At 43.9% G+C, this 23,677-nt stretch overlaps 1 protein-coding gene across 4 annotated transcripts; it reads right to left on the reverse strand.

The window, feature by feature from the left end:
- On the reverse strand, nt 1-22,365 carry GCNT2 (glucosaminyl (N-acetyl) transferase 2 (I blood group)). 4 transcript variants are annotated; one of them, XM_061346516.1, is made up of 5 exons: nt 22,235-22,365; nt 18,373-18,471; nt 16,343-17,504; nt 1,847-1,939; nt 1-662 (listed from the first exon to the last, which is right to left on the reverse strand). In XM_061346516.1, exons 3-5 carry the CDS (start codon nt 17,262-17,264, stop codon nt 472-474), a joined length of 1,206 nt encoding a protein of 401 aa, XP_061202500.1. In that variant the 5' UTR covers nt 17,265-17,504; nt 18,373-18,471; nt 22,235-22,365; the 3' UTR covers nt 1-471. The 4 variants fall into 4 exon arrangements, with proteins under 4 accessions (XP_061202500.1, XP_061202503.1, XP_061202502.1 ...); XM_061346519.1 differs by having other exon boundaries at nt 18,373-18,491; nt 22,235-22,275; XM_061346518.1 differs by lacking the exon at nt 22,235-22,365 and adding an exon at nt 18,636-19,296.
- Between the last annotated feature and the right edge of the window lie 1,312 nt (nt 22,366-23,677).

Here is a 23,677-nt window from a genome sequence, read left to right on the forward strand (position 1 = left end):
TGTATGTGTAGCCAGCAGTTGTGCTCCTGCTTTTAAGTCCTTGCTGACTGTGACTCATTACATTTTTGCATACCAAATGTACACACTTGTCTTTTAGATGGGAAAAATGCTAGGAATGCATGACTCTGTTTATATTTTTATAGAAAAAGATAGCAGTGACAGTGTAGCAAGACAAAAATTGGGGCTGGAAAACAGCCCATTAAAAATGGCAAAAGGTCAAAGCTCCTCTGGCTGCAAGAAGGACCTTTGCCCTGGTGTCTCTTTTTGTATCTCCTGCACTTCAGCTTCTGGGCACTAAGTGGAAGGTGAGCTTTGCAGGCTGTGTGAGATGGGCTGACCTGAGCTACATCTGCAGAATATACTAAAGAAACCTGTCTCTTGAGTTTACGCTTCTGGCACAGCAAAAATAAAGACTGCTGCAGCTATTCTCTTGACTGCCCTTACTGATGTTGTAGTTTGGGGTGTTGCTAGCTAAAAATACCAGCTGGGTTCCACCTGAACCTCACTCTGCGACAAGGTTCTCTGCCGATGTCTCAGCTCCAGGCACTCCACAGTCAGGGGGTACGTTTTAAGCTCAAACTTATTTGCAAACATACAGGTGGAGTTAAAAAGCCACTTGAGGTCACCTGTTCCGTATACACAAATGCCTCTGACATAATGGCCTGACAAAAGAAAAAGGAAAAAAGCAATGTCAGAATCAAAATCCAAATTATTTTTAAAAGCTTTATCTGCAAAGCCACTATAAGTGATCTCCAATGCAACAAACATGCTGAAAGGTCTATTGGATGTGCAATGGGAGTGTGAACAATGGGATGAAATGAAGAAAGTTACTTCAGAATAAATAAAGAGCAAAATAAGGAGACAGATCAGAAAAGAGTCATTACTAATTCAGACTCTTTTTCAGACAAGACTAAGACACAGCAAAGGGGAATTTCCTTCTGTCAGTGAAGAGAAACTGATACTTTTACTCATACTAGATTTTACACTAGGTGATTCTGAGTAATATTGGCGTAATTTCACTGATTTCAATGTAGTTATGCCCATGTGAAACTGATATAACTGAATCTGACTGAAGTTCTAAAATTTTTTATCCTCAATAACTATGTTATGGATTAAGAATTCTTGAAATAAAATTTACATTGTTAGCAAAATTTAGTATTGTTAGCATTTTGATATTCCCTTTCTTGTTCCATTTGGGTATGTCAGAAGTAGCAGTAGCAGTGTGCAATGTAGAAACCAGTGACTGAAAATTTCATTGTGCTATACCACAGATTATCTATTGTCAACGTCATGTCATAAAGTAACGTGACATAGGAAAACTGAAAACTCAATCATAATCGTCAACCAGCAGCTCCTTAGGTTCCTTGTCAGCTGTGGCTCTAGCAAGCATCAGTACACAGCTAAGAGCTGGGATTTGTCCAGGTTCACATGGGACATCTGCTCTGCACACTGCTGCTGGCTCTAGAACATCTGGGTCCCAGTGTGGGACATACATACGGACTATTCCCACCCGGCTATGAGAAAATTCCCCCAAGGTCTTCAAGAAAATAGTTATCTAACTCATTTGAGCCTTAAGAGCTGCCCTTATCCTCATTTCCAAGGCTGGTATTTTCTATAAAATTCCTGATGATGAAAATTTTCCAGCTTTCTCACTGTTTACGTAGCTTCTATCATTCACGTACAGGCTACGAAGGAGGTGACTTCTTTTTAATATATTCTCTCCATGAAATACTATCTAAAGACAGTCTCACATTATGGTTAAAGGCTGTAGGAGTACAAGAACAAAAGTTGAGTGATTTTCCCTATATGAACAGGAAGAAGTGATGGAGAAGTATGTACACATTACCATGACAACCTCCATGTGTCTCTTCCATATCAATCCACTTCACTGCTTTCAAGTCACCTTCCCATGATGCGTTGGGCATGGAGCCTGGGACACCTGCAATTAGGTAACAGAATATCAAGTAATTAGTCACTTTAACATCTGTGTGTTCAGGCTTACGTCCACTCTCTACGACCTTTCTCCACAGAATTAGGATGAAATACTTAGGAATATGCATCAACACATGCCTGGCTGCTAACCTTTTTGTCAAGCTTCTTCACAAAAAGCAGCTTTCATGATATAAATAAGATGTCAGCCCAAGAGACCTAAAAACTTCACTTCAGAAATAAGACTACACTTTTGCAACAGCCTCAGTAGGATACTGCATGTGTGGACAATCACTCATGTAACTTTCCACCTTCCCAATCAGCAGTGCCCTCCAGGTGCTATTTGAACAGTAGGCTACTGAGACATAATAGCTTCACATGAATATAGGCTCTGTGTAGCACTGCTCAGCAATGAGAAAAACATCCCTGAATTGTCAATACTGTTTCTAGCACAAATCCAAAGCATAGACCTATCCTAGCTACTATGAAGAAATTTAACTCTTTTCCAGCCAAAACCAGCATACTCTATATACTATATATACATTCTCATCACAATGAGATGAGAACAAAATCTTGTAGCGCTTGTGTGAAATGCATAATAACACTGCTTTTGAGTTACGGGACTTGTGCAAAGACAGGGATCCGAAGCCCTTTACATATGATTTTAGCTAAAATAAACGTTTAACATTTTAATCTCCAGTTCTGACCTCTCTCTTTAAGGCTAATTATCCTGTCTTCCTGATTTTATAACTTCATTTAAAGAATGGATTAATATAGGCTATTTATTTTGCTGGTTAACCACAATCCTAAATGGGGTGATTTGCCAGCCGTTCTGTAAAGCACATTTTCAGCGGGTGACTGCAATACATGCAAGAAGCCGGCAGCGCTGAAATGGTAGCTGAGAGTGTCATCATCCTAACCCTGGCGTTTTCTAAAACATAAATGTAAAAGCAAAGCAAGGTTTTGTAGATATTTAGTGCTATTTCTATTCCTTTCCTAGATGGCAACAAGTACAGTACCTCCACAGTTACCATAACCCATCAAATATTTTGCTTGTGAGCTTGAAGGGAAGCACAGTGAAGGACAAACGAGACCATGAAGGCACTGTATAATGTCAGGAGAGATTGGGGTTTTTTTGAGAAATTGGATAGGGGAAAGATTGAGCATCAGAGGCTTTTTTCTGTTTGCTTGCTTTGCTCTGTGTTTTTAAGAACAGCTTGTTCCTGGTAAGTAAGGATGGTTGTTTGCAACTACCAAGTCACAACTTCTATAACAGATGCAAAAAGACCATCTGATCTAACAGCAGAACCACCATAGCACTTTGCTGTAAACAGAGATATGTGGCAGCTGTAACCAGAACTTACTGCTTTATTTCTCCCTCTCTGTATATCGGGCTGTTATCAAATAAAATAACATGCCAAAAAGTGTTGGTTTGTCCTGGGGAAAATTCAGAAAATGTTATTTTTCTGTAGAAAGCATTAAGCTAAAGATAACACTTCATAAAAGACAAAAAGAGGAAGTGATGGTAGGGGAGAGACACTTTAAATGGCCTGCGATGTGTATTACCATCCTCAATTAAAAACCTGTTCATAACAGATGGCAGTAAATGCGGTGTGCGGAAAGACTTGGAAAATGCTGACACAGTGGAGAAGCAGCAGGATGACTGACAAAACAGGAATGACCCCAGGACATCCACAGAAACACTGGAAGGCGCTGCCTTCCAGGAATACAAAATTACTGACTTCACATTATTCACCATCTCCCAGATTGAGCAATCTAGGCATTTTTGTAAGTTAATTCAAGACTGGGGGGAAAGTACGGCTCAGCACAGGAGAAAAAAAATGAATTTACCACTTTTTCTTTTAAATATTTGTGTGAGCAACTGACTTCAGATTCAGAAGCTGTTCTGGGGGCCTGTTTGTGTAAATAGTTTGTTTGAGAAGTGGTGGTGATGTGAAAGTTAATATAAACTTCAGCATGAGTTGCTCACTCTCCTTTTATTCAGCTCTCATTTCCCACTCTGTCTCCATTAGTAGAGTTTTGTTCTTGTCCCTGAAAACAGGGAGGGCGGAAAAGCCTCTTCATGGGCAGCCATACTGAGCACTGTCCTAGAAACTAGTTTGCCACCACCAAGTCTTAGAAATAGCCACTGGCAGAACTGCACTGCTTGGGTATGAAGACAGACACGAGTCACTGGAAAGACAGGCCACCTCCTCCAGAGCCTTTAATTTCATGCCTTCCCTTGTTAGCGGAAGCTTGGAGGTGGAAAAAACACTGGAGCTCTTCATAGAACACAAGCAACACAACCTGTTTCTCCTCTAACTTTTTCCTGGGGTTTTTGCCATTGCAATTCAAGTGAGAGCTGATCTGCACGTGTTGGCCCCAAGAGACAGCCTGCTCCCTTTCCTTCTTGCACTGATACCACATATTATGAAGACAGACATAAGCAGCTCGCACAAAACGAGCCACTGCGTCGGAATTTCTGTGACACACACTGAACATAAACTGACATTGGGCTGGGAATCTTGCAGCATAAAAGGCTGCCTGATTTGCCTTGACCTTCCAAGTCCTCTCCCTGTGATTACAGGATCAAAGCAACACATCAGCTAAAACCTAGCTGCCAACAGGCTAGTCTCCACCAGTCCCCTGAAGCAGCCTATGCTTCCTCATTGGCATCTCTCTCTATCAAAGGAGACAACTTCTTTACACTTCTGTGCCACATACTGATTCAAGCTTTTCTCCTGCACTTTATAAGCTGGTGCACAGGAGTTTGTACTTCAGATATCTGCCTGAAATGCTGTACATACAACCCTTGGGAGTATTATTCTGCAAGACCTGATTGAAATCAACCATAACTTTTGCTGGCCTTTAGGGCCATGTGTTTATGTTTGGGAAATATGCAGGCCCATATACAGTGGTCCATGTATAGGTGGGCAAGCACATACCCTCAGCTCTATAAGTGAACCCACCAGTGTATGCAGGCATCTGGAAATTCACAACCCCCTTTGGTGGCTTTTGGAAAAGCAAGATGGTATAAGGAAGTGCAGGTGGGACTAGTGAGACAGTATGGCCAAAGAACGTGTAAGCCAAGGGGATGCCACGCTCCACCCCTGGGCCTTCATGGGGTACAGCAGCGGCTGCTAAGCAGGAAGGCATGCAGCATCATTCTTGAATCTGTCACACTGCAATGCCCACCACTCCTAGGATGCCCCTTGCCCAGTCATGGGTGCTAATATTCCGGGAGACAGCTCAGCCAAGTGGATGAATGTCCAGGATGTCAAACTCGGAGGCACAGTGTGCCTTCCTCACTTGCCACTAGCACTGCAAACATGGGCTCTCACCTGCTGGGAAGTTTTTCCATGTGAAACAATAGGACTGGTGAAAAACCTGCTGGTGGGCACCAACGAGAGCCACCAAGAGCTGGAAACACCTCCATGGACATGTGAGCTGTGGTGGCCATCACAACCTGGGAGGCGAAGAAGGCGTTGGGAAGCAGCCCAGCAGGCACTACACTGCCCGATGGAAGTGGGCCGGTGCCTTGGCATCCACATGGATGCAGTAGATATTCTGGGGCATGTACACTGCCCTGAAGAGCCGCCCAAAGGTCTCAGACTCCTTGTGCAGGGTCATAATGTAGGCAATGGGGAAGGCGGCCTCTTCAGCCGAGAGGGTGCGGGTGATGTAGTGATTCCGGGTGATGTACTCTGTGCAACTGGATTCTCTGGATGAAGCTTCTAAAGCATTTTCCTTCATAAAGGGCACCTTGTCTTCAATCAGTGCTTTGCAGGCTTCTGCTAACATTGAATTCACTGAGAAGTTCAGCCTCCAAAGAGATTTTTGGCTGAGGGACAGCAGGCTGCCCGTGGCACTGGCTGCAGCTGCCTGCACCTCGGGTGGAAGCCCTGCCTGGCCAACAGTATGCTGCACACCTGCTTCAGAGCCATGGCCTCAGGGGAGCCCACACTGCCCACCCCTTGCTGCCTGCCATGCCACAGCAACATGGCAGTGCCCATCAGTGCTGTGGCAGCCACAAGCAGTCTCACCACCCGTTGACACCGCATGGTCCTCACTGCCAGCCTCAGGCCACCCTTAGCCTGGTCACACCTCCCAGCAGTCCCACAGTGAGGGGACACAAGCGCAAGGCTGACCTGTCAAAAGCACTGCCACAAGACACCTCCGTCCCCTGGCAAGGGCAGTCTTGCCACTGCCTGCAGCTGTCCCAGCACCCAAGGGTGCTCCTGACACCTGCTGCCTCCATGGCATTTCCAAACACAGCCCTCAGGCCAGTGCTGGGGGCAATAGGACATGTGCCCCGAGGGCCGTCCCTACCTTCTGGTGATGGCCACCATGCTTACAACACTCCTCGGTACGTATTAAGTCCTGCTCATGGACACAGGGCTTCACTCCCAGCTACGTCCAAACTATTTTAGTCCCTTCCAGGTTCTCCAACAGTAAATTAGGTTTGTTTTGATTTGTTTTGTTTTCAGTTGTCATCTTGCAGAACTGCAGTCAAAGAAGTTAAACTGTCAGTGTTAGGAGGGTGGAGAGAAGCTGATGAGCAAATGCATATAGGATGGAAACAATCACCTCTTAACCCTGTATGGCAACAAGACTTTCTCTGACTGGGCTCACAAGGCAGTACGCAAGAACGGTTTGTTCTGAAATCATGGTTTATCTGTCTTCTTGCTTGTCCTGTGAGACAAGTTCTCCCACCTGTTCATGGGAGGGAGGTGCCTGCTAAAGATACGGGGGAGTCCTCAAAAGAAGAGATTTTCTTTCAAGATTGAATCAGTGGAGAAAATAAAAACCATCACTCCTTAAAAATGTACAGAAGCTTAATTTTGTATTTTGACGCCATAAATTTTCATTTCAGTGGGGTATGTTAATGCAAAAGTATGCGCATGGAGGGACAAGGGGTTAACTAATATAAACTCAAGATTATCAGACTTTAAAGCAGACCTTAGAACCTGGAGAGAAGGAAATAAAACTTGGGGGGGGGGGGGCAGAGAGAGGGGAAGTTATTTAAAGCTACTTTCAAGACAGCCATCTGAATTAGGGCAATGCCATCAGGCTGTTGACAGTCATAAGAGGGCTAAACTGCACCTCATGTCTTGAATCGTCTGATGGATAGCAATGAAAGAGTCTCAGTTCTAGTACATTTATTTGATGATGTGTTTTGAAGGACGTTTTTCTGAGTTGTTAGTGATCCATAAACTAGTGTCTTTGGCAGGGTAGTCCTGCATCAGAGCAGCTGAAATCTACAGGGCTGATCAGGAAACACCTACTTCCCAGAGCAGGAGTGAGCTGGACCTGTGGGGACATGCTGGGCACCAAGGACAGAGACAGAAGAGTTGCTGTGCAGGAAACACCAGTGCCCACCCCAGCACCCATTCAGGCATGGTTCTGGCAACTTCCACCCTGGCTGCTCAGGCAGGGTGCTGGCAGGAGGGTTTGTATCTCAGCAAGTGCAATGTAGCTTTAGGTGTGGTCAGATGAATTTGCTTGTAGATGAAAGGAGGCAACAGGTTCAGGTGGCCTGACGGGAGTTCCCCCCCAAAACAAATATGAGGGCTGTTGTCAACTTAGTATCTGGGAACATCAAGAAAAGTCTCTGTTACTGCAACTGGACTGACATTTAGTTGGTTGCATGCATGAACTGTGACAAACATCACCTGATGCCAGAATTTAGAAAGAAAGAAATTCTTCCTTAAATTACTGTAATCTGATTCTCTTCTTCTAGGAGTTGTGCTGCTTGAAGCCTATGTGTGATAGTTTTAAAGATAAAGGAGAATCAAGCAAAGGAACACAAGGCCATTTATTAGCTATTACAGGCTTTTCAAAAAGACTTCTTGAAGATATACCCTTCCTTATCCCATCATCACTAAGTAGTGTTTTACCGAGAAGCAAACAACTGGTTGTGAAACAAGGTATTGCTCCTACTGAAAGTAGCACTTGAATTCCAGTGACTGCAGATTGCACAGAGACCAAACCCAAGTTTAAGATGGGGGTTTTTTTCAGATGAATTATGAGCTACCTGAATGGTAGATAGAGGACAAAAGTAATTTTTCAGGAAATTCTGCCATGAAGATGGTGGCTTTGTGACTGATGCGATTGTGTTGCAACACCTTCCCTTAAGGAGGTTTTGATCATGAGATTTCACCAGCTTTGTGGGCATGAGACTCAGCCACAGGAAAATCCCCCTTTTTTTTTTATGCCTTATTCCTATGAGAAGTTCTTGCTCAATAAAGAAGACTCATTAAAATAATGGAAAATATGATCAAGACAATAAGGATTAGTAATATGAGTAACACTGCAGACATAGGTACAAAATACATCTTTTCTAGAGCATGTCTTATTCAACCAGCATCATTGTCTGGAATCATCAAAAAGCTTCTGCGTCACTGTCTGTCTGTCTGTTGAAAGGTGGGCACTAAGCTAAGGAAAAAGAACAATTTTAATAGGCAGCACAGAATTACTGTAGTGCTTATTAGTATGATGCTTGCATTGCAGAGAAGGCTGTCCAAGAGGCTGCCTACAAACAACAGTGGGATGGAGAGGTACCAAAGCAGCTCTGAATTGTGAAGTTGCTGCAGTGAGAAGCTCAGTGCAAGCTAAATTGTCTGGAAAACACACAGGTCTGTTTGTACAAGCAAATGGCTTTATAAAAACTTAAAAATAAGGAATTGGCTAATGTGACTGATTAGCGTTCTAGCAGCGCTGCTCAGAATTTTCTAGTAATATTCTTGTATCTCACTCCTACATCCAAGGGATGTGAATGAGATGTTCCTTGAGAGCCACCAGCTCTTGTGTGGATGTAAAGCTACTGCTTCAGATGAACTGCAGTGAAATTTTAACAAAGACAACTCCAATCTCTCTTTACTAGCTTGACTGACAGTATTACCCTCCACATGCCTGCTGTTACCTGAGACATACTGTATGCCAACTGTCTTCCTTATTTTTCTGTCTATCACTCAGCTCCCAAATGAGGAATTGCCATCAGGATGGTGCAGATAGACTTTCAAAGTTTGGGGGTGGTTTAACACTCACAAACAAACTACCCATCACTGACAAAATAAGTGAATACATTCACAACCTTCATGCTCCTTGGAGAGAGCTGAGGTGAGTCTGACCCTTTGCACTTAGACAGACACAATACGTAACTATACCAAAACCACTTAAAATCGTGGTTAGCATACATCTAGGTGAATCCTTAGAAAAGTAAGAACAAGCCAGAATGCAACATCATCTTCCATGGAGTCCCAATTTCTGTCATGTTAGCTGCAACAAGGGGAAAGAATCACTCAAAGATACCAGGTTGAAGTTGCTGATGTTTCCAGTCCCCCATACTTGACAGGAAGCTGCTGGAGGCCCTGTGATCCGCCCATTCAGACCAGAGAATGTTCTGGGTTTGTGGCTTGTATGGCTTATGCTCCTTTCCCCTTCCCTTCCTCTGGGACAGATGACCCACAGCTGATCACCATTCTGCAGGCTTCTTCCAGAAACCAGGAATAAAAGTGCTTATGTCCTGGCACTTTCTCTGCAAATCCCCAGTTTCCCTTACACCAAATGACTGCCAAGCACCACTCATGATTTCTGTGTATGAAAGGGATGTGCATGATCAAGGCAAGTTCCAGAGGTGGGACCATCCTGTCCATGAGTAACTGGATGAATTTTGTGCCAGCCAGAATGAGAGCAGGGAAGAGAGGTGTGTTGCTGTGGCTAATGGCTGCATAGCTGCTAATCACCTTGCACTCCATGTAAGGGCAAATCACCCCAAACTTGTTGCTGTTGCACTCTGCAGTGACAGGAAGCAAAGAATTGCTGACCATGGCACCATTGCTACATCACAGCTTTTTGAGGGAGAGAAAGGAATCACATGTTAGGGTCTTTCCATGGAAGCTTAGAAAGGCTGCTGTAGCAGGCCAGGATGTGTCTGCAGCCTTGCTCAGTTGCCAGAACATAACTGAGAACTCTTACAGGGCAGGCAATGAGTTAGTGATTTTTGTAACAGCCAGTTGTTAACATGCAGATTTTCTCTTGCAGCTCGTACCTTGAGGGGATTGCAACAGCTCCTATATTAGGACTAGCAATACTCATTTCATCTTCACAAAACAAAGGCTGATGCCCCAATAGCCTAATGTGTCCCCACACTTCCCTGCTGTATGCCATAGTTGGAGATATGGGTAGTGGGATGAAGTTTTCGATGCTGGACTTTGGGTGACAGAAAAAGCAGTGTGTATGGATGTGAATGTTCTCATGCAGGGATTTTTTGGGGTATCCAGGAACAAGGATCCTGGATGAGTGCCAGGACATGCAGTCTTTTTCACTTACCATCAGGGAAGGAAGGCAATAGAAAAGCATAGCATTGAAAAACAGGTGAAGTTCAGCATGGGGGAACTGGTAAGAAACAGAGAGCAAGGAAAGAATGTTGAAGCAGGCATTCACCTAGCTATTTAAGCAATGTAAGCCCTTTATATTTTGGAGCCTTCTACTGGCACATACTTCCTGGTGTGCACTTTAGGACCAGTGCTATGCTTGGCAGTGGTGGGACTGTTCCCCTGTTGGGATTCCTGTGTTCCCCGTAGCTGCTGTAGTGCACCAGATGTGCACTAATGTACATCTTCTGGTTTGCTTCCACCAGAGAAGGAATCTGGCCCTCATGAACTATGATCATTGTCTTTATAAAACTAGTGTGCCACAGGAAAGAACAGTTGGATGGAAGAGACTTCAGAAGCAAACCTCTGCTCCCAACTACAACATTAATTGTATAGCCACAATCAGCAAATCAAACTTGCCTGTGCAAAGCCTGCCTCCAGAATGCCATGCTCTGTCTGTGCAGCAACACAGTGCCTTCTGGAGACACACCAGCTAGTTGTGTGGTGGTGATTCCTCATCATTTCCCTCAGTGACAATGCCACATGAAGCATATTCCTGAAGTTCTTACTCCTCCTGTTCGTGGCTCTGCACAGGACCCTAAGTTGCGCTGATGCGATTTCTGTGGAGCCATACAGTGAACCCTGGGGGAGCAGCACCCTGCTGGGAATAATCCTTCCCCAAAAGCATTAGAATGCAGGTGCAAAGCCCTATTTCCCCTGGTTATGGCTGGATTTCTTATGCCTAGACTGCTTGTCGCATTTGGCCAATTTGGATATTACAATATAACACTCCACTGTGCCCATCCAGTGTGCTTCAAGAAGAGTTGTTTCCAAACTTCTCTGCTTCTTCACTGAGCTTCTTGAGTCTTGCCTGCCGTTCACTTCTAAACCCATCTGTAGCTGTAGCCCCAAATGTAGCAACTCCTGCCACTGTGAGTGGAGAGGACCTTCACATTTGCTAGTGAAATGAGCTTTGGGGCTGGCTCTGGGCAGAGGCCCTCTGGAGAAGAGGATGAGCTGCCAGCATCTTTTCATGACTACATAGCTAAGACTTCGCTTGCTTCTTCAGTGGTACGGCATCTCCATGAATGCTAGCTAAGTTTTGAAGCTAAAGATGACAACTATTAAAACACGTCTGTCCCAACCACAACAGCAGCAGCTGTTGCACATACCCTGTTAAAGTAGGTAAGAGACAATGCCTTGAGTATGTTTCCCAGGCTGCGGTAACAATTCTTGTCTCTTTGTAACAGGGCAGAACAGACAGAAGCCAACTTGCTAAGAAGCTGTCAAGAGGGACTCTGGAAAGGGTCTGGATAAAAGGACTTTCTCACACACCTGAATTTGGGAGAAATTCCTAAACATGAAACCTGAACAAGAAACTTGGAAAACAAGTGCAGGAGACTAGGAAAGAGACTTACTTTGCTTATGCACAAGTTCATTCAGCCATAGGTTTAAGAGAAGGGATGAGGATGGTGGTTGAAGTACTCTGGGAGATGAGCTTCTTACCTAAATTCGTACTGCTGATCTCTGGTGATTTATTCCCTATCCCTGAACACCCTGGCTGGTCATTCCCATAACTACCAAGCCCCTTCAGCCCTGCCAGCACAGTCACTTACAGCACTGTGTAGTGATTCAGGGCAGGAGTGCTTAGAGATAAACTCTTTTATGCTTTCCAGGCTGGTATTAGTCCAGAACCTGGTGCCAGCAGCACCTAACAGAAAGGTTGAAGTAGAAACTGATGCCATTTTTATAGGGTATTGCAGTAAGCTACCTGTGGCATGCAGATGACATTTGCTCATCAGACTGTGGGCTGGCCCTCTTAACATATTTGTTTTGGCTTTGAGGATGCACCCTTGAATATTTCCTTATAGCTTACTTGTCAGTTGGAGGGTGTGCATAGTATAAACTTGCAGATTAAAGCAAAGCTATGATTTGTTTTATTGGAATCAATGTGAGAGAACTTACTATAGGTAACAGCTTTAGAACACAGACCTGCGCATGTGAGTTTTAAACAAAGTTTGTAAGAGTGATATAACCCATGGGACTGTAAAGTTTGTATCTCCATATCATCATTTCCTAGAAATTTGTCTTAAATGCAATAGCAAAAATATGTTCAACTAGCAGTGTTGCATTTCCCAAATACATCTCATCTGCACTAGGATGGAAATTGTACCAAAACTGTTGATAACAACTAAGCATACACAATGCCTTTAAATATTTCTGCCCTACCCTTCCAAGCTCAGATGTTATAAAATGCCCGTATGCAGGCGGCATTGTAGAAAGTGGCATAAGCTGGGCTCATGGCTCACCAGCACTGAAAGGGGAAGGTCTGACTCCTGTTCCTCCTCTCCTTCTCATTTTCCTCTCCCATTTCTCACATCTGCATGTTCACCCCCAGCTTTAATTCATGCCCCAGCTTTAACTCACGCTTCAGTGCTGGCCATAATCTTCACCAAACCATTTAAATTCACAGATTGAGGAAAGTACATTGCTTTTTTCTTCAGATTAGGTGACTTAAACTGGCAAAGATCCTAGCAGAGGTCTGGTAGGCAGGAGGAAGTAGGAAGGAATAAGGAGAAAATTTCCTGTTTTGGGAACAATGAGCTTTTAGTGCTCAGCAGTCTTGTGCACCCACACCCTTAGTAAAGAAATGGGACTGATGCAAAGGTGACAGTGCAACCATGCGCTGTTATTCTTCAAGTGAGCCAATTCTGAAGATAAAAGAGTTTAATCCAGTGTGTTAGAGTGGGAGTTATGTATCAGTGCTCCAGTGCTGGCTTTGCCCATGGTCTAGTTTAAGACATTAGGAATATAATTTCATCCTTTTCTTCCTGCTTCTGTGAAAGGGAAATAATAGGAGTGACCTCCCTTCTAACAGCATGTTGGTGCCTCTGAATAAGAAGTGCTTCTATTACTCCTTCTGACCTTTATTTTCCCACTGAACAGTGTGTAAGTTACTAATGGACCAGCATATGTGTATGTCAATGTACATATTGGTGTGTAACCTGAGGGATTATCATTTAGGACTGCCTATATCCCAAGTCAAGCATATGCTGTGACTTTGCCACATGAAAGTGGGGACAGGAGTTTGGCTTGGAAGAGGTTCCAGTAAAAACTGACCCTGAAGGACTAAATATCATTAACTCTGGATACACACCTCCCACAGCAACCAGAATCTTTCTGCTGTATGTAAACAGAGAGGGGAAAGGTGGCCCCGTGGTTATGCTGCTGGCCTGGGAAGTAGCAACTAACCTGCACTGTAGCGGTGCTTGTTTCATGTGAGACCTGAAGAAAATAATTCAGGGCCAGTCACTTCAAGCCTACATACTTTGCAAATACTTTCCCTTATTTTCCTCATGCTTCTCTTCCTTATCTGAAAAGTGACTTTCAAGAATTTTCTGTCACACAGAATTTATGTGGGAGATAAGTGGCCTGAGAGAAACACCAAAGATAAGTTAAGACTGTTATTTGAAAACCAACTGAATGGGAATTGAAAGACTTTAGCTTTAGGGGGCTAAAAAAAAAATATCTTGGTCTTCATTGCATGTCTCTGGATAATAAGCGTGCTATTTTGAGATTTGGGAATCAAACAGTCTTTTTAAATCTTTTATCTGAATTGAGAATATTGTGACAGTCCAAAATATCAAATCTGTTTGGTTTAGTTTTTTTTGTGATACACTGTCCATCCAAACTGGTCCTTAAATGATCTCTTTGCTTGCCTGGAGGCCTCCAACTATTTGTTCTAACAGCTGGACAACTGCCTCACACCATTATCTGCCTCTAATATGCCTGAAAAGCTGAAAGGAAGTGACCTGGTCAAACTTGGATAAGAGGCTTTGTTAGAGCCAGGAACTGAGTCTCAGTCTAACACCCAGTGCATTGAGAGGGGTGACTTCACATCCCAGAGCCTGGATCTGTCTTGGATACATCCAGGTGAGTGACACCCTGTTCTATGCTTACAAGTTTGGATTCAAAATTGTGGACAATAGCAGCCCCTGAGTACATCTGCGAGAGCTGCATGGCCACTTTTGACCAGACACACTAATGTAATGACAGAGAAAACAAAGAAGAAGAAGGAAACATATCTGCTGTGGAAATGTTACATCTTATGAATGCAAAGAGAAAAAGCACAAAAACTGTCATGCAGTGTGCCATACTGGAATGCATACAGTGGTAATCATAGAAATATACAACGAAATATGCAGCCTATGTAAGCTACAAAGTGCAGTGCAACAAATGGCAACCACCTAAAGCTTTCTGTTTGTGGATAACATATCTGGTTCCAGGTTTATTGCTTCTGAGGCAATAGACTATAATAAGATCACAACACCCAGCTTCTTGGAAAAGTCATCTAACTACAAATAGTATCTGATGATGATTATACCATAAATATCTCAAACAGTAATCATTTGTGCATCTCGTGCATGCCAGTTGTAGAATAGTTATGACAAGAGCAAACACTATTCTCACAGTTAAGTGATAATTTGGCCTTGCAAAATGGTCCTACAGTCTACTGCTTAGGCTAAAGTAGACATGCTCTGTCCCACTGTTAATGCTCCCTGTTTTTGTTTCCCACAAGTTCAGTAGGGAAGGAGTGAAAAGAAAGAAGAAAAAATGACAGGAGAAGAAATTTATCCTGTTTCCATTCCTAACAGCCCTGGTTTGGGCTGCTGTGAAGCTCTAGGGAGTTGGGTGCAGTAAAGTCCTACCAGATGCTTCTAAAAGCATCAATGTGCATGAGGGAGAAGTCCTATGCATCTTCTAACCCTTTCCTAGTCATCTGAACAAAGTAAAACTAATTGTAAATACCTAAGGTGAAGATGAAAATACTGGCTCTGTTTCACTAAACAAATCCTTGACCTTGCACAGTGGGGTTTAAGCAGTAGTTATGAGTACATGGGGGTTTTTTGCAGGTGTTATGTGAGAGATGGCATGTGTGTGCCCACAGAAAAGCATATGAAGACTAAAAGCAGATTCTAGCCTGAACTCACATTGTTTTCTGGCTCTGGAGTAATAGAAAGGGAGCAATTGAATTCTATTTGTGAAAAATAAAATTCCTCCTAGAAAAAAAAGAACATCTTGTTGTCTTAGTTTAAACCCAGCTGGTAACTGAGAACCGTGCAGCCACTTGCTTACTCCCCCCTACTTCTTCCCCCACTGCTCCTGAGGGATGGGGAGGAGAATCAAAAGGATGTAACTCCCACGGATTGAGATAAGAACAGTCCAGTAACTAAGGTATAACACAAACCACTTCTGCTACCACCAGTAATAATAATGGTAAGGGAAATAACAAGGGAAGAGAATACAACAGATCACCACCTGCCAACTGATACCCAGCCCAACCTGAGCAGCGATATAGCCCTTCTGGGTAACTGCCCCAAGTTTATATACTGGGCATGACGTGCTGTGGTATGGAATACCCCTTTGGCTAGTTTGGGTCAGGTGTCCTGTCTCTGCTTCCTCCCAACTTCCCATGCCCCTCCTCAGTGAGAAAGCATGAGACTTGATAGAAGTAAACATTACTTAGCAACAACTAAAAACATTGGTGTGTTACCAGCACTGTTCTCAGGCTGAAAGTCAAAAACACAGCACTGCACCAGCTACTAAGAAGGAGAAAAATGACTGCTACTGCTGAGCCCAGGACATTTGTAAAAAACGCTTTCCCTACAATCCTGACATATTTTAATCTTTATTCCTTCTCTTTTCTTCATCTCCATTTTTACAGGTAAAATGTTTAACACCTGAAATGTCCAAGGATTTCAATTTGAACTTCAGTCCTCTGAGTTACTTCCTGCTTGGGCACAGAACAGTAAAGCACATCTTGCAATGCTCAGTCACCTCTCCCTCAATGGACAGAAAGGGCAAGTAAGCTTATTTGATAGACCAACCTTTTCTTATCAGTTATGATCTGATTAAATTTTTCATCTAGTCTTTGTGAAAATCAGCCTTGGATATATGTCTTTGTGAATGTGCATGCATGTGCATACCTGCGCATGCACCTGTGTATCTAGAGAAAGCAGAAGTGAAGGAGTACTCACCTGGGATCCTGTTGAGTGTCACCCAGAAGTGCTCATCAGGGCTGTAGGTATCCTCAGACCACGCCAGCAGATCGATGGCACGCTGGTCCTGCAGCACGAACTCCACAAAGGGGCGGGTGACGGCCACATACGCAGAGCCAAAGTAGATGGTCAGGTTGTGGGGAGGGGGTGGCTTGCGCACAAATGTCACAAGCATGAAAGAAAAGAGAGAGTATAATTGCTCTCTGTGCACGTATCTGGTGCGGGAGGTGATGTAGGGGGGTGGCAGCACCCCGGGGGTGACATTTTTGCCCCCAAGGCCCTTCAGCAGCCGGACGATCTCCCGGTTGGTCTTCAAGGGGAAGTCCTGGCCGCAGGTGTTCAGCACGTAGCGCCAGGGCACGCTTGAGGCCAGCAGGTCTCTCATGCAGTGGAGGTCAGCCCGCAGGCGGGAGATGCCGCCGTAGACCACCTGCTCTGCCTGGGAGGCGAAGAAGGTGTTGGGGAAGCAGCCCAGCAGGCGCTGCACTGCCCGATGGAAGTGGGCAGGTGCCTTGGCATCCACATGGATGCAGTAGATGTTCTGGGGCATGTACACTGCCCTGAAGAGCCGCTCAAAGGTCTTGAACTCCTTGTGCAGGGTCATAATGTAGGCAATGGGGAAGGCGGCCTCTTCAGCCGAGAGGGTGCGGGTGATGTAGTGATTCCGGGTGATGTACTCTGTGCAACTGGATTCTCTGGATGAAGTTTCTAAAGCATTTTCCTTCATAAAGGGCACCTTGTCTTCAATCAGTGCTTTGCAGGCTTCTGCTAATGTTGAATTCACTGAGAAGTTCAGCCTCCAAAGAGATTTTTGTGTGTGCAAATTAACAGCATAAAAAAGAATTGGAAGCAAAACACTCAAAATTAGAAGAGCAAAGAAGCAATACCTGAGTCTACCCATTGCTGCTCAGAACCATGAGAAAAACAGTCTTACTTGAAGTATTGCAAAGAGGTCAAATCAGACACCACAGTTTGTTCTGCTGGCTGCTCTTGTTTTCTGCTTGAGAATAGAAGTATCCATCTGATGCGTAGCATGCAGCTGCTGTCTTCACTTTCAACACTAATAGTTTCGTAGTCATCATTGATGTGGAAGCAGCATAAGTAGCAAACAATGTGCAGGCAGAAGCTGCTCCACAACACCCTGAAGATCAAACAGACATATTGCATAATTACTGGCTAAGCAGTGAACAGCCAGCAGTATATATTTCAGTGTCTCTGAATTCAATTTACAGATAAGCTCTTAACTGCTTTCTGACCTCTCTCCCTGCATGTATTATATAGCTGTAAAAGTTCCTGAGTGTGCACCTCATGTCAGGAAACCCTCATATTTGCCTGGTTTATAATTCTTTCTTTTTTTCTTTCCTTTTCCTTACAGGAACTTTTTTAACCACCCAAGTGTATCAGTCATCACTGCTTCAGAATTACAAAAAGGCCTGTTCAGCACACTCTGCTACCATGTAAGGCCACCAACACAATCACATCTAAGAAGCAGGAGAATCTTTTTAGCCTCTGAGTTATATCAGAGCCATCATTATTCACAGTCATGTTTTCTTTATTTGTAAATCCAAAATCTGCCATATAGTTTCTGCCAAGTGTCATGGATGAGTCGTGATGAGCTCCAGGCTTACACCACCAAAAGGAACTGGGTTAGCAAAACCTGCTATTTAAACTACTTAAGCTAACCTTAGGCTTTCTGATGAATAATTTTTGTTTCTAAGAGCCATGCATGCATTCGGTATAACAACATACTTATGCAATGAAAGCTTGTGGCATGGCTCTGACTAAAGTGAAATGCCTGTAGCTCTCTCTTTTCCAACTGTGCATCTGTTCATCTGGATCTCCTGCCATGAGGCAGCACATTTGGGGCATATAAACCTTTTTCAACATCATGTATTTTTGCTCCAATTTGAAGTAATGATAAGTCAGTATCAGATGATCTGAGGTTATGCCTGTAAATGTTTTGACTGGGTAGTCCAGCATGTTACAGAATCAGAAATACCATCACCTACTTTCCAACTCATGCAGACAAGTCACCTCAGGTGCTGGCAGGTCTCTCCCAGAAGCTGTATTTTCCTCCCATCATGGCTCCAAACAGTCTCCAGGATTCTCTGTTCGAAGAGATTGAAGGCTGAAGGCAATGACTTCAGCCTGTCAGGTACAGTCATAAGCTGTAATGAGGAGAGGAGCACTGAAGAAGTTATTTAAGGGTTTGTGGCCAGAACGTCCCCCAAGATGGGCACTGGTGCAGGAAAGACCTTGCAGTTAGGCTAACCCAGAGACAGTGAGCAGCAGAGCCACCCCTCACCCGAGAATCATCAGGGACAGGTAGGGATTGGCTGTGGTCACAGCCGCCTTCCTCGTGGACACCAGTGCCTTCGGAAGGAGGATATCTCAGATGGAGCTGAGGGGCCTGAACAGAGGTGTGCAAAGTTCCAGGGAGTAACAAAGACCCACCTGATTCTGCTGAGAAATCACCTGGAAAATGCTGCCACAGCCCAACATTATGGATTGTTAAATGAGGATTCAGAGAGATGAGCAGGTTAATGCTTAATGAGCAGGTTAATGGTTAATGAGACCATTAACCAAGTCTAGCAAAGAAATGCACATCAAACACTGCCATGAGGGGAAAACATCTCCCAGCTCAGTTACTGGTGAATGCTGTCCTGGGGAGCGCAGAGTTGTCCAGAGTGCTTCAAAACACTGCTTCTTCCTAATTTGATTGTTACAGTGAATTATAGCCAGGAGTGAAAAACACTCCCTCACCTCACACCTCAGTAACACAAACTGCCATGAACACAGCTGACTATAAGGCCAGCAGGAGCTTGCTGTCCTCTGTGCACAATATAGATTAAGTTCAGCATCTTCCGACCTGCTCACTGTGTCAGCTAGCTGCAAGACCATTTCTTCCCCTGTGCCATGGTCTTAATATGAGACCTCCATCCAGCTGGAAGGAAAATGGGGGAAGAAAGAAAACCAGAGGCAGAGGCAGGTGCCAACATTTCTACAGGAGTCAGGATTTCCTTGGGGGAGTGTTAGGGCAGAGACCACACGTAGATTTTCCAGAGCACCAAAGGCTGATATTGTCCAGGGCACTTAGATGCATTTGAAAATGTCTGCCCAGATGCTTTTAAAACCATTTTAGACACTGTTTAAACTGCTACACAGCTAGGACAATCTTTAAGAACTTTAAATGTATATAAAACCGATATATATATATGCACTACATATATATTCAGAAAAGAAGAGATAGGCCAGCTCATCATAACAATGAAATGCAAGATTTTAACTTTTCCTCAGTGTGCTTCATTGTGGTTTTGTTTGGATGTTCTTGCACAGACATTACTGCAAGATCCTTGCAGCTCTCCAGACTAAACATGATCCTTTGGAATTGCTAGACTTTAGGGAAAGAAGGCTGCATGCTTGCTGCCACTTCTTCATCCTGGTGCCTCGATTCTCTAGAATAGTTTGTATTTAAAAACCTGAATACATGCAAATGATCTTATTTTCTTGTTGATGATGTAACTTACTTGTTTGCTATGAACCATGCTAGTAAAGCAAACTTCAACACCTCAGAGAAAACAGCCTCCTTAGGTACATATATATGTGTGTGCATATATATGTGCGTGTGTACATATATGTATCTTTTATATATATATTTAAGTTCTTAAAAGTTTTCCTAGCTGTATAGCAGCAGTTTCCAAGGCATCTAAATGCCCTGGACAATATTCATACATTCAAACGATTGCTGTGGAAAACAAAGCTCTCAAAATGTTTGAGGTTTTGTGGTTTGGGGTTTTTTACTAGTTCTGCCTTGTGCTGCTTTTTGTAAGATAAGATCAATGCCTTGGATTAGAGGCAGATATTGCACACGCACACAGAAAAAAAAAAGAAGAAAAAAAGGAAAAAGGGAAATAAAACATCAGTGGAATAAAGAAACAGAGTGTGCAATTCACATGAGCCACTTCAACAGAAAAACTCTCAGGTATTAGTGAAGCGTCAGTTTTGCAGACTCATCTGAAGTTTAGATGCAAGGAGCAACCAAATCAAGATGTAAATCTGAGCTATATTATGGCAAGTGTCTGTGAAAGAGCAGCAAGGTCCAGGAGACCTTGTGATGCCCATAGGATCTCCTGCTGTGGATTGTATTGGACCTCAGCATATTTCGGGTGGAAAAACAGAGCTACTGGACAAAATGATGATAGCAGATCAAATTTACCATGCTACTTGACAGAGGCTGTGTAAGAGGGGTCTGTGCTGGTAGAACTAAAATTATAGATGATTGATGCTTGTGATGCCTCTCCTTTCTATTGTTCCCTGGACCTGCATTGTAGCAATTCTTGTTATAACATGAGAGGAGCATGTTTCTCTACATTCTGTCAGCATTACAGGTGTGGCTCCTGTAGTGCAAACACACTCCCCAGTAGGACTGGCGATTGAAATGGCTTCACTGTGGATAAATGGGAACAGACCTTTCCATACCACAAAGATAGCATCTTGGGAATATAGTTCATATTCAGTAAACTTCTGGTCTTAATAAATAAAAATAATTGGTTTCAGCTAATTTGTTAGCTAACTTAAAAAGCAAGATGCACAGCCTTTGAGCATCAGTTTTTAGTTCTTGTTTGGCCTCAGTCAGTAGTGACAAACATCATGCTTTTTATGTCAATTTGGGGTCACTCGGCATTTTCTATTCTATTATTAGGACTAAACTGTCTGTATCATGACATTCTTTTTCGTGACCCTCACATGCAAAGCTGTCAGTCTGTACTGGCACTAATGTTAAAATCCCAGCCAAGCTATTACGAGCTATTCTCCTCAGTGTAGTTTTTCTGGTTAGGAAGTGCAGGTAGCCACAGCCCACTGTTCTGTGCCTAAGAAAAGGACATCCTCATTACCCACATCTCCTCACAACAAGATGGAACTTCTTTGATCTTATGCTGATCTGGGATGTCATGCAGTGCGCACAGTCTCCCTAAAACTCTTCTCTCAGAGCAGCCCTGCCTGGCAGCAGTCTTCTCTAGCACATGCCTTACTCACATGCCCCTCCTGAGCTGGAAGATATGTATGTGCTCACAGCCCAGAAAGCCAACCATATCCTGCGCTGCATCAAGAGGAGCGTGACCAGCAGGTTGAAGGAGGTGATCCTGCCCTCTACTCTGCCCTTGTGAAATCTTACTTGGAGTATTGTGTGCAGTTCTGGTGTCCTCAACACAGAAAGGACATGGAACTGTTGGAAAAGGCCAGAGAAGGGCCACAAGGATGATCAGGGGACTGGAGCACTTCCTGTATGAAGATAGGCTGAGAAAGTTGGGGCTGCTCAGCCTGGAGAAGAGAAGGCTGTGTGGAGACCACATAGCAGCCTTCCAGTATCTGAAGGGGGCCTATAGGGATGCTGGGGAAGGACTCTTCATTAGAGACTGTAGTGATAGAACAAGGGGTAATGGGTTACAACTTAAAAGGGGAAGTTTAGATAGAATATAAGGAAGAAATTCTTTACTGTAAGGGTGGTGAGGCACTGGAATGGGTTGCCCAGGGAGGTTGTGAATGCTCCATCCCTGGCGGTGTTCAAGGCCAGGTTGGACAGAGCCTTCAGTAACATAGTTTAGTGTGAGGTGTCCCTGCCCATGGCAGAGGGAGGGTTTGGAACTCGATGATCTTGAAGTCCTTTCCAACCCTAACTATTCCATGATTCTATGCACTGTATAACAGAGGGAAAGAGAAAGCAGAGTCTGAACACAGGAGCAGTTAAAATTTATTTCTACCTCTTCTCCTCTGCCCCTGCTTTTTCCTGTTCAGAGCAACCGCTGCTATTCCTGCACTTCCCAGGCAGCCACAATCTGACTATTCAAAGAGAAGAAAATGCAAGCCTACCTTAAACAGAAGTTCCCACGCTGACACGCTGACACTGGACAGTCACAAGGCAGCAGCACTGGCAGCAAATGGGAGGAGAGATGAAACGACATACGAAGGCAAATGCTAGCTCAGCTCACATGGTCCAGTAAAATCATCCAGTAATCTAAGCGTATGCGGTCAGTGAGCACATCTGTCTGCAAAACAGCAGGTGCCAGATAATACAGCATCTCATCTGCTTTTGTCTTGTGATGCTCTCAAGCTCCAGATCAGAGCTTCTTCGCTGCAGGAACTTCACTGTGTGTCTGAATTTGTGGTAGTCTTTTAGCTATAAAGGTTTCAGGAACCCCAACACTGCGTAGTCTCTAGCAGAGTGCATTTTGCAAGTCAGATATGCTACTGGTACTAAGCAGAGCACTCTACTACTCCCTTCTCCAATTAATTTCCAACAGGGACACGTACTCACCTCTGTGCAAACTATTCCTCATCAGCTGCTCAGGAGCAGCAGCACGGCATTCTCTTCCCAGCTCATTTATCCTCCTGCATGGAAAAAGCAAGACATAATTAAACATGTCCTAATAGACGACAGGCAGGCTGTGGTGGCAAAGTGGGTTTTCTTCTGTTAAATATGTCTGGATTTTATAGATGACACTGGTGTAGTCAAGGCACTGGGAGAAATCTGTTTTCTTATTATAGATTAATGTACAGTAAAGTACAAATGTACGTGTGCAGCTATTATTTGCACTGGAGAGGTGTCGAAAGGTAGCTTACACAGGATTTTGAAAGACATGGATACTTGCCAGCTTTATGAACATGAACCCAAGGTGTTCCTGTCAGTTGCTGAAGTGTGGCAGCTGATGTCAGACCCATAGTGAGATGCCAGGGCAGTGTCCCTGTAGCCTGGTTGGTCCCTGTGTGACCGAGGGCAGAGGTAATCTGCTCTGCCAAGCAGAGCTTACCACGGCCTTGCCTGCTGGTACAAGTGACTGGCTATTCCAGAGAGTGGCTCTATAGATCACTCTTTTTATTTCTAATGGCTCCACTAGTAATTTAACATTATCATGCTCTTTATTCTGGCAATGTAACTTGTTGCTAGGTATGAAATGACAGGAGAGTCATAGGGATCTCAGAAACACCCCCTGTCAGGAATAACTGAAATATACACATGGTTACTTTGTCATAAAGGAAAAAAAAATAGGCAGAAAGTCTCTAAATATGTAAAAAAAAAGGAAAGCCAGAAGTAAATCCTAGTGCAAATAGGAAGGGAGTAGCTGATTCTCCCTGTTCTCTGTGTGTAGGACAAGAACTAATCATCTTAGATAGCATCAGGAGAGGTGAAGATCAGAGTGAGGGAAGCTTTGTAGTGATAAGCAGTTAAATGTGGATTAGATTGTCTGGAGAGGTTGGAATTTTCCTACTAATGGTTTCCAGAAGCAGGCTAGGTGTAGCTTTTTCAGCAGTTTT

The sequence above is a fragment of the Neopsephotus bourkii genome, unplaced genomic scaffold, assembly GCF_033783945.1.
Source record: "Neopsephotus bourkii isolate Nb327-2 ecotype Australia unplaced genomic scaffold, CSIRO-AGI_Nbou_v1 NB_272, whole genome shotgun sequence".
NCBI classification, from domain to species: domain Eukaryota; kingdom Metazoa; phylum Chordata; class Aves; order Psittaciformes; family Psittacidae; genus Neopsephotus; species Neopsephotus bourkii.